We start from the raw sequence: 11,891 nt of genomic DNA, 5'->3' as shown, positions 1-11,891 counted from the left end.
ACGAGCTGGGTTTGGCCTTTTTGCCTCGTCGACTGGGGAGATTCCCCAAATCCAGGTTCTTTGACAATGTCTTCCCTTTCTCCCTAATCGTAGGACGAGTTTGAACATCGCCCTCAGGATGATCCCCCTCAGCAGCCACGTCTTTTCCTTTGTTCCCTTTCATTGTTGCCATTCCTAAAAATAAAAAAAGAAAAAAAGAAAAAAAAAAAGAACACCTTTAGAATTAAAACAAAGCAAGCAAAGTACAAAGACGTTGAGAACTTAAGACTTACTTCTTCTTACTGTGACTTCGTGTGCAATTGCTTCGTCGGATGGATTAGGACCCAAACCCCACTTGGCAAGACGTCTAAGCGAGACCAAAGAATGGAAGTCCCTATCCACGTGAAGACGAGCCCTATGGACGCGGTCACGAAAAAACTTGCTTAAGGACGGTCGTTCAACAGCTGAGATGAAACAAATACTCCTGTTAATTGATCGTTGATATTAAAAAAGAATATAAAGAGAAAAATGAAAGAAAAAAAGGGGAATAACTTACCTTCAGGACGAAGGTTTCCTAGGTCCCCGGTATAACGGCCAAACGAGTTCCGGCCAACGTCTATAGGATTCCCAGCCCAGAAGCCGGAGACGAAGAAAAATTCCGTCTTCCATTTTTTGTCAGATGAGGCCAAGGACTTGATCAACCTACAATCTTTACCCCTGGCTGTAAATTGATGGAAGCCAGGGGATTGATGTATCTCTGAAGGTTTGTAACAATAAAGGAACTCGTCCACAGTAAGAGGACGATACCTTCCAAATACTTCACCCCACAAAACTTGCATTGAGACGATTAGTCTCCATGCATTTGGGTTGAATTGGCATATTCCTAAACCTAACCTAATTAACAACTCCCTAGTAAAGGCGTTTAAAGGGAATCTTAAACCCCCCAAGAGGTAAGCCTCATAGACGCCAATCCCGAAGTGAGGGTTGCAACACCATTCTCCTCGGACGAGTAACTTAGGGTTAAACTCGTCTGGGATTTGGTACCACTCCCTAAGGTTTTTTAGTCTCTGCTCGTCCATCTTGGAAGGGATATCTATTGCACAACTATATACAGTGACCTCCTCCTCGTCTAAAGGACCAAAACGAGGGGCAGTGGACGGAGTACCAGCTTGAGACCCTGAGGCCTTCCTAAGCTGTTCCTGTATAACTTCCATAGGAAGCCCAGGGACGCCAGAGACATACTCCTCGTCCGTAGTATTCCCCCCACTACTGTCACTATTACTACTGGAACTATCATAACTACTCTCGTCATTATACTCGTCTATAGCCTTATCAACACTATCACTAGACGAGGAAAGTACAATATCTACCATCTTAACAGGAAAGCTAAGGACAAGAAAAAGAGAAATACCTGTATCTAGGACGAAGGAAGGCTATAGACGCGAGAAGCTTCTAGACGAATATCTAGGACGAGGAAGGACAAGGGAAGAAATTTCAAAAATGAAGAGGGTACCGGAGGTATTCCACTATTTATAGGGAACAAACTCAAGCATCTGAAGCGACGTAACCAAATCAGCAAAAGACATGTGGCACACTCCTCAATTAGATCAATCGACGAGATTTTTCCACCAACGAATTCATGACACGTGGCACACCAAGCTGTTACCAACACACGTCTTACATGTCTTTGGATGACCCATGGACAAGGGGGCAACTGATGATGCTATAAAATACCACATTTAAAAATTGTCCATATGTCTCGTCCTAGGAAAAAGAAAGAAGGATGGGCGCAGCCATATTACCTCGTCCGTCATAAATTGGGTGAGGACGAACGAGCCTCGTCCGTCCCGAAGGACGGACGAGGCAAGCATGTTTCTGCTGAGGCACGTCCGCCCTTAATTAGGGATGGACGAGCCAAATATTCTAAACTTGAACCTTACCTATAAACCAAAACCTCCATTGCTCGTGATAAAGCACCGATTCAGATAAAGTAACTTCCATGGAAGTTATGGAAGTTACCTCCGACTTTGGTGAATTCCTCGACAATAGGAACGGTTATCAGGACAAATAACCGTTCCATGCACTATATAAATGCTTCTCTACGTAGAGGTAAGGGATTGGGATTTTTCTTTTGAGAAGAGAAGAGAAAACACTTAGAAATTTTTCCTTTCGATTCCAGCCCACTAACTTCATCATCGGAGGACCATAGGCCGGCCTCCACCGGTCTTTTCTCTGATTGAATTTGGTTTTACAGGATTTGACCCTGAAGATTGTTGAAGTCCGAAGATTTCCAACCCACTGATTTTCCAGAATTATCATAAATTACTAAGTAGTGTGCATTATTTTTTTTGAGTTCAAAGATAGAATTATATTGAAAAAAGGGACTGAAGCCCAAAAACTTACAAAAAGCAAGGATACTAGCAGATAGCAGCCCTCCAAAAAATAAAAAAAAATAAAATAAAGTAACAGATTGTGTCCAAACAAAGAAAAACTATAAGAAGTATTGGTTGTCTTTTTTTTCATACGTATGTTTAAAAACCAGCACACTCAGGTCCTCCCATTTTGTGACTATTTCATAGAGAATGGAACAAAGTGTCAAACCTGTACCTTATAAGTTATAAAAGCCAAATGCCCACACACACACAATGATACAGACACAAATATTTAGAGCCTTAAACTCAGACCCAGACCTGTACCACATTAAAAAAAAAATTATGTTCATAATGAAAAGTAAGTTGAGAAAGACGTGTGAATCATGAATGAAATCATTAATTCAATAGTATATAAATTTGTTTCTAATAAAAACAAAAGAAAATGTTAAAATTTGTACCTTATTTCCAATTTTGCTAGAGAGAAAAAAAGAGGTAGAGAGCCACGTTAGATAGAATAAAATAAATTGATGATATTTTTGTTTAAATAGTAGGGTTTTAGGGTATGAAAAAATTATAATTTAACCCTTATTAATGCAGGGCGGGGCAGGGATGGGGCGGAGCGGGGTGGGGCGGGTCTAAAAAGTGTAAACCCATCCCCGTCCCGCCCCGGGGTGCGGGTCTAAAATCTTGCTCCATCTCCACCCCACCACCTTTGCAGGGCGGTGAAAACCCGCATAGGGCGAAGCGGGGAGGGGTAGGTCAAAACGAGGTGGGACAAAATTGCCATCCCCTATTTGAGGATGACCTCAATGGAATGTATTTAGATAGAATATGTCCTGAACCTTGTATTTCCTTTTAGTTTTGATTAATGAATCGTCTTTCACCAAAACAAAAGGTTGGATATGTAAATCTCATTTATCTCATTCAAATAAAAAAAAAAAATTTAAACTAGTAAAAGTTTTTGTAGTCGTATAAGAGGTTTCGTGCTTGGAAACTCCGTTACTTATTTGTCCCTATGTCAAGTGGCTCTATATGGCTATGTGCCCTAATTGACATCACAAGTTACCTTCTATTGACTTGCATATGAGAGCTGTATTTTGCATTTGAAAAAAAAAAAAAAACTTGACTTTGATGAAAGAGTTGAAGATATGAATCAAATATTTTGTCTAAAAGGATTAGTCTTTCATTTAGCCATGATTTGTTTCGGTGAGTCCAAACTTACCATGATGTGACAGCAAAAGACTCTAAACACTAACTTGTTCCGAATCAGCATAGTTAAATCCAAGGAGCCCTAAACTTATATGTGCATTGATTCTATTTTATTGTTTTTTTTAATCTAGCATTTGGGTTTTTTAATTTATTTATTTCAACAATAATATTTTTTTTTATAAAACATTTTAAAGATTATGTAATAAGATATAAAAGTAAATTTACATCAACTCTATTTTGTATCCTTTCATTTTTATTTTCAAATCCCAACAGGCAAAAGAATTTTCTATCCATTTTACATTTTGACCCCAGCTAAATACACAAGATAAAAAAAAAGCTAAATTTAATTTTTTTTTTCTCTCTTTTTTTTACATACTCTCTCCCTTTTTTATTTTCTACTTTTCGATCTCATAACCAAACGGTTTTTTTTTTTTTTTTGGTTGTTGAAACATTATCCAAACGGTTTCAGATAGTTGATTTCTATCCTATTCCTTTTCCATGCCAAAATAATGAAAAAAAAAAAAAAACAAACAAAAACTTTGCACTACTGACTACAGTGTGCACGGGTAAATTTAACAAATATATAAAAACACAGGGACAGTGGTCAGCAAAACAAAAAAAAAAACTTCCTTGCAAGTTGAAAAGAGTTGTGAATCTGTGATGGCAATGGACCACCTATCGCTTTATTATTTACTCGATAAAGTCGGACACTTTGTGAATAAAGACTTGTGATTCATTCGTTCTTTCATTCGGTACTCTTCACGTCGCAGAGAATCGAATCTTGGCTTAGATTATGTTTGGAGGCAAAGGCATGGGAGGTGGAACTGGAACTGGAGGAAGCATGTTAAGGAATGTTGGAAGAGCGGTTTCTGCTGCAAGAACTGGTGTTCCTGCTTCTTCTGCCGAACCCATTTCTTCTTCTTCTTCTTCTTCTAGGCCCAACACCCACACCCACACCCACAAGCCCATTTCTTCCAATTACCCTTCTCTCTTCTCCACTTCTCCTCCACATAATAATATTCCCACTTCTGCAACTTCTGGGGTACCCACTACTCGGTCACCTTTTTCTCAGTCTCAGTCTCAGAGTGATGAGTTTGAGTGGGTGTCTGTTGATGGTAGTATAGGTGAGAGAGTCAGACCACATGGACGTGGACATGGAAATGGTTGTTTTGATGATTATATTCTTGGCCCTGTTCCTTCCAAGGATGAAGTCCAAAATACTGTCTCTGCTATCCAGCAGTAAGATTCTTTTTCTTTTTTACTTCAATTCTAGTTTTCCCTTTTGTTCTTCATTGGGTTTTCCTTTTTGTTTTAAATATTAATCCGGTTGATTTTGTTATTGTTGTGTTGGAGGGTGGAGCTGGTTGCAATTATATCTCTAGAAAGATTTTTTTTTAAAAAAAAAAAATTAAATCATCTATTAATTCCTGTATTATCATTATCATCGTAATTTGGGTGGTGGGGTTTCTGACTTTCTGGTGATGAGATTGATGTTGGTGGTAGAATATGACAAGTTCATTAACTTACCCCCAAATGTGAAATTGTTCAACTATAGCTTATTTTTAAAGTATTATGTAATAACTCTATGGCAAAGTTGATAGTGATGGGGATGCCTATAGCAATATAAATGGTGATGTTGATATATATATTTGGCCTGCAAGTAAGGGTAATTAGAAATAAATTTATAATTTATAGGAAGACGTTTGCTAGAGTTGATATACTTGCGTCTCCGGCAATCCAAAATGACTCAGTGTGTCATATTAGTTTTGTATTTTGTGGAAGAGACCAAAAATGTTTGGCAATTCTTGTCCTTGTTGTTCTCATTAAAAGCTGTCTTTGGGCTTCATTATTGTTTAACCTATAAAAGAGCTAACATAGAAGAGAAAGCAGACTGAAATGCAGTGTCTATATGGTCTATTGTTAATGAGTTAATCATAATAATTGCAAGATTCCTAAATTTCAATAAAAATTCGTTGTCCAAGACCAACAAGAAATCTTCAATTTAAAAGATCTATTAGAGTGATAAAAGATATAATTTATGAGAATAGACTCCATTCTTTTATTTCCCTGTATGCAACTGCTTTATATACTCAATTTATGATTGAAGTCCCAAAAGGTCTGGCTGCTGAACTCAACCTTCCTGACATAGGAAGAAAGAAAAGCTTGTATTATGGCCTATTTTTAGATTAAAAATGAATGACCATGTACCTTATGCCCAAACTATCCCTAAGGTCCCCTCCTGGCAGAAAGAAAGAAAAAGGAAGAATTGTAAAACAGTGGCCTTTAACATTGTGTTTGGATGAAGTGTAATGGTGGTGGTATGAGAATAGTATGGGATTTTCATGATGTGACCTAGCATGGGAGTTTCATCATAGTGGTCAGATTGCAATTCAGTTAAAAAAAGTGTTAGTCCCACAAACTTCTCTGTGATGCCTTTGAAATGCAATCAACTATGGGAGTTTAATGATATGATCTATTACGGAAAGTTCATGCTACTAAGGTGTGACATTTTCCTCTAGTGCACTTCATTGGGTGTTGAAAGAACCACCAAAAAGAAGTGCGGTGTATGGTGCCATCTGTCTACCGAGATATTCCATGACTTGTCTAAATATGTGGATTACTATTAACTTGATAAGTTACAGATGCTAAAACTAGACTGAAATATGATTTTTTTTTTTTTGGAGACTATTACGTTGTATAATTGCAGCATTCTCAATTTTTGGAATTCTTTTTAATGTGTAGGGTTTTTGAGCCTGCCTCATACTCCAATCTCGTGAGGGACAAATTTTCTTCTGATTTGGAGGAAAATGTTGCAGATCAAGTTACAAGTCCCACTGGCTCAGAGTTAGGATGGGTGGAGCCCTCTTTTCATCTATGTAATTCAGGAGTGTTGCAACCTCATGGACCCAACAGAGTTTATGATGCTTTTCATATGTTGCAGACTGAGCCATCTGTTCAGGTTCCTTATATTATTCACCCCTGTATGCTGAATCTGGGTTTCCATATAATCTGTGAGGATTAATTTTTGTAGTTATTTTTGGGGAAATATTGTACATTGTGACTATGCATAGGAAGATTGATGACTGTTGAAAAATAAGGCTTTAATTTTTTTTTTAGTATCGTATGAAGATTTGGCATCTCTGAATATTCATAGAACTATGAGGAAGTGAGCATGGTGATATAAAACAGTGGCAGCAATATCTTTTAGGTGCTTAAAATGCTTTTGACAAATTTTACGAGAATTTCATGATCTGTGTTTTAGCCATTGCACAATATCATCTACCATTTATGTCTATTGAACATGCGCTTTTGAAAGTGATAGATGTGAGTTCAGATAAAGCTATGCTAGCATGCTTGGGAATTGGAGACTTAACCATGGAACTGGTAGTGCTTGTGATCTAGTTCTAGTGTAGAGAACAACTATAATTGTTTTTTTCTTTTGTTGTATACTTGCCTTCATTAAGGTCACAGGGATTTTTCTTCTCTCTCAGGATTATTACTCTTTCTAATAGTGCTACCTTTTGTGTAGAGAATGGTCATATCATTGTCATCAGATAAAGCAGTTTGGGATGCTGTTCTGAATAATGAGGTGGTGCGGGAGTTTAAGGAGTCATACTTTGCAGGTTGTGGATTTTGGTGACTATAGTTAATTAAGCATATCTGATTATTACATTTTGATTTATGAAGGAAAGTCATTAATTATAAATGTTGCAAAATATTTGTATTTCATTTGATCATAACGTTCACTTTGTATTTCTGGCTTGAGTTTCCTGTTTTTCCTTTTAACTGTATGTGTCACGTCTGTTAAAAGTAAATATTTTGCTATATAGGAGTACATCATCTGATAAAAGGGACTGGAAACATGCTTATTATTCTTCTGAAGCCCATCAGTAAAGTAAATCTTGAATGACTACCAGATTTTCTTTTCAAATAAATTTGTTATAGTAGGGTTGTAATATGGTGTGAAGTTTTCCATGCTCTAAGCATTCTTTAATTGACAATTTAGAACCTGACCAAACAATGAGTTTTCTGTTAATTCCTTACAATTTAGGGGCTCAAATAGGTGATTAGTGTTCCTTTTTTGCCAAAAGGGGTGAGGATTAAAATCATCTTACATTTAAATACGGTGAATAATGTGGATATGGTTCTATGGTGTAAGTATGTGAAGGATAATAATAAATATTTTACATACAAAGGCAGTGCTGAGGCAATTATGTTTTTAAAATGATTGTTTATACAATAGAAATCCTCGCAACCCATGTGGTACCTTGGAAAAGGCAACTAGGATGTCTGTTGATCAGTCTTGGTCTAATGTTTGCCATTTGAAATGTAGAAATGGAAATAACATTTATGCATTTTATTAGATAGTATCCTCCTTCACAAGGATGGATGTTGTTTTGATGGAGCTAGAGTTAACGCAAGTTTATGTGGAATGGATGTGGTAATTCATGATGATATAGGTTGAGAGAATATTTAATTAAAGCTTGCACCCAAGATATGCATGGGATTTATATTGAAGGAAATACATGATTGATCATTGAATAGTCTTATAAATAAACATAGCTCAACATGGAAGATAGCTGAATTGGGTCAGGATTGTCATTATGTTGTTTATAACATTAGTAGAGATTTTTGGATAAACCATGGCTAGGAAGCAATTTAAACAGTTGATTTTATGGCTTCATAAGGATTGGCTTATTCAGCACTCAAAAGTCCAGCTTCAAACGTCCTTATTAATCTTTATATGATCTTGTGTGGTGACATTAGTTGTAAAACCTCTGACAAGTTGTGCCTTCAATTTTTTCTGAGGGGAAAAGGTTGAGTTTTCTGTGTTCAGACCAAAACAACATAAGAGCTTAGTTTCTTGATGTGTCATTATCTGGCCAAAGTGAGCCATCCTTGACATGCAACTCAGTCTCTAATGTGCTACATGGTTCTCCTTAGAGTTGTCCACCAGGCTTTTTGAGTCTCCCTGCATAGAAGCTGCACATACCTGTTTCCTTCCTGTGTCCTGCAGCTTTACAAAGTGGCAATGATTTTATGAACTTGTAAATGACTTGTTAGGAATCCCACACCCTCCCCCCCTTTTTTTGGTTCTGTTTTGTTTTTAGTTCACATGGGCCATATTTTGGCATGAAAAGTCTTCTTACACCTGGAGCATGCTCTTTGTATCATTGCAGAATATAGTTCTGTTATCCATTCCAGTCCTTTTTACAGCATTCTATGCTATAAGAATGATTGCTGTTCCATTGAGACTTTAAATTATATTGAAGGGTTAATTGTTCATTGGTGGGTCTATAAACTAGTGAACAATGACATGCTAAGCAAAAGTATACATTACTTATTTTGGACATGATTTTTCATGATTTATGCAGTTGAAAATAATGAACCCCAGAGTCCAGATGAGAGTTCTGAAGGATCCAATGAAGCAACCAGTGTATTAAGTTGGATTTTTGACAACACCAAGGCTAAGGTCATGGAAGTGTTTGAGAAAATCACAAAGCTCGTGAATGAATTATTTCCGTCCACTGAAAATGAGAAGACCACAGCAGGAGCCTCTGATCCCTTCCAGGAAAAGCTGAAGACTTCATTCCTGCTTTCTGTTGTGGTCCTGTTGATTGTGGTTGTGACTCGAGCCCACAAGGCTTGACCATAATTTGACGACTTGACAGTTAGTTTTCCCCACTGGGTGACTTGTACAGGTAGAAGTTTCCCACTGGGTGTGTGCTAGCATTAGTAGGGTTCATTTGGCTCTGGTAATGCTAATAATGAACAAATGACATGGGGACCTCTCAGTTGGCAGGTTATGTTGGCTGTCTTTTGTATCTTACATGTAAATTTTAGGCTCAAATGATGGTTCCTCTATTTTTATGCTTGGAAATGACTATTGTCAATCAAGGGGTCATTGACTAGATTTGCCTTAAACCAAATTGAATTCTAAGTATTTTTCTTTGTTTGTTAATATGCCTTAATAGAAATTTGTTCAACATTAACAGAGTCCTGAAGTCATTCTTGTGATACCCCTTGAATTGTATGGATTGGGTTGGATGAGATTGTAGAGTGTGTAGTGCATGTATAAGGTGTTTATTAGGTAAATTTAAACCATATAAGCAATTTTGAGCAGTCCTACTTGTAACTTGATTAGTCTTTTTGGGATATTAGTGAAATGTAGATTGGGGGGTGTTATATGATTACACATAATACCATCTCATTATGTGGTAGCACTGGCTCAAGTTGTTACAAATGGTGTCAATGGTTTAACATAGTCTTTGCCAAGGTGAGAGTGTTGCTTGGGTGTGTGCATCAAGTCTTTTCTAAGTAGATTTGGTTTATGTAAGCGATTACGTTGAGCTGAGCTCTAAGAGTAATTTGACTAATCCTTTTGGGGTACCGCATAGTGGTTAGTGCATCCTTAGGTCATGACAAATGGTAAAGAGTCAACCTATGAATGTCATGTGGCTTAGGAATACTACAATGCAATGTAGGCCTTGATGAGGACATCAAAGATCTAAAGGGGGAGTTTGTGATAGCACAGATTGTATGGATGGATTGGATAAGATGATATGAGTGTGCTTCCCGAGTGTAAGCATCGGGTGTTTGTTAGGTAGATTTGGACTATATAAGTAATTACAATGAGTGTTAATTGTAACTTGACTAATTCTTGACTAATTCTTTTGAACTATAAGACAAATATGACTAGCACTTAGGTTGTGGTGGTCTTTCTTAATTTATTATGTATGTGGACTTTTGTATCATGGAATAAGGGTTTCAATAAGTTGGCTTGGCTTCAAAAGCCTTGTAGCTCAACTGGCACATCTTGGTGTTTTCAACGGAAATGTCCAAAGTATATATTCCATCTCTCCAACTATTAAATTATCAAAAAGATAAGTTGGCTTTGCAATTTAGGGCTTGTGGGTGATTGTTACTAATTTTGACATAATGTTCAAGATTAAGTTGCACCTATAATCATACATATTATATCAAAGTTTTAGCACAATGGGAATCCAAATTAGTTTTTAATTGTTGTCTAATTTTACAATACATGTCTAATTTATTTATTTATTTATAATTTTGGTGTCAACTGACCAATTCATAATATATAGTGCGAAAGCTGAGATTATTACCTCACTTGCATGGGTAAGATCACTTTATCATGACTACTATTGAATTTTTTTTTGTGTTCAAGCACATGTTACAAGCTAGTTAGGTGTTAGTGTTATACCATTTAATAATTTTTTCTATTGTATTAATATTTTGAAAATCTCGATGTAAGATTATACATTCCATTTATTATTAAAACTCAAACCAAATTTGGTGTTAATTAGATGTTATTTACTATCCAATCATAGCTTGATACAATTTTAGACTTTAAGCAATAACTTTAGCTCTGTTTGTTTCGCTGAATGTTTTACAGAAAATATTTTTTACCGTGTTTGTTTCATTGTAAAATTTGGTCAAACCTAAAAATGTTTATCGTAAAATTCTTTATAGGTGTTGTAATATGTTTTACCTTTAAAAACTTGGTAAAATATTTTACAAAAACACACGGTGGCTCCCTCCCCCCATTTGGTGGTTGGTGCTAGCAGTTTGGTTGTTGGAGCAACCGGTGACTAAGCCACTGATTTTGGTGATTTGTGCTTGAAAATTTTTACATATCTCACTAAGCACCTAAAAATATTTTACTAAAAATGTTTTACAGCGAAATAAATAAAGCATAGTAAATCAATTTTTTTTTTTTTGTTTCATTTATGATATTTTCACTTAAATTGTTCTTATATTTTGTTTATTGTAAATATAAAAAATTTAACAATAGCTACACCTGGTAGCCTTAACTTTCAAAGGAAAGACAAATTCACTAAAATTTATATATATAATATAAAAGCGAAACGTTTGATTTTTCGTTGACCACATCTCATTGCGCCATATGGCTACACAAATTTATGCCACGTATACATTTAAAAACACCTAACAGTTATACTTTTTAATTTTCCCCTTTAAGTTTCAGTATCTACTCACCATTTCACATAAGATGTATATATTAAAACAAAAAACTGTCATTGAGAAGAAAAGCATCAGTAAGGCGTAGGGAAGAGAATGAGAAATATTAGAAGAATAACATTAGGGAAGAGAATGAGAAATTTGAGAAGAATAGCATTCATAATTCTTGGACCTTTTCACTATTTAACCAAAAAAAAAAAAAAACCGACTTATAAATAGCAATTTTAAAGAAAACACACAAATTTCTTGTGTTTCTAAGAAAGATAAAAGAGAAGAAGTTACTAAATGAAGAAATCGTTTAGTATTATTGTTGTTACCGTTGATGTGACTTGA

At 36.0% G+C, this 11,891-nt stretch overlaps 1 protein-coding gene across 1 annotated transcript; it reads left to right on the top strand.

Moving 5' to 3' along the window:
- Positions 1 to 4,189: 4,189 nt before the first annotated feature.
- On the top strand, positions 4,190 to 9,553 carry LOC112032038 (uncharacterized). Its single transcript, XM_024064738.2, has 4 exons — positions 4,190 to 4,799; positions 6,303 to 6,519; positions 7,090 to 7,183; positions 8,936 to 9,553. Exons 1-4 carry the CDS (start codon positions 4,354 to 4,356, stop codon positions 9,208 to 9,210), a joined length of 1,032 nt encoding a protein of 343 aa, XP_023920506.1. The 5' UTR covers positions 4,190 to 4,353; the 3' UTR covers positions 9,211 to 9,553.
- Positions 9,554 to 11,891: the final 2,338 nt, after the last annotated feature.

This window comes from Quercus suber, unplaced genomic scaffold (assembly GCF_002906115.3).
Source record: "Quercus suber isolate HL8 unplaced genomic scaffold, Cork oak 2.0 scaffold_94, whole genome shotgun sequence".
In the NCBI taxonomy this organism is placed as follows: Eukaryota; Viridiplantae; Streptophyta; class Magnoliopsida; order Fagales; family Fagaceae; genus Quercus; species Quercus suber.
The sequence above is the reverse complement of the archived record's forward strand: the minus strand, read 5'-3'. Positions and strand labels throughout refer to the sequence as shown.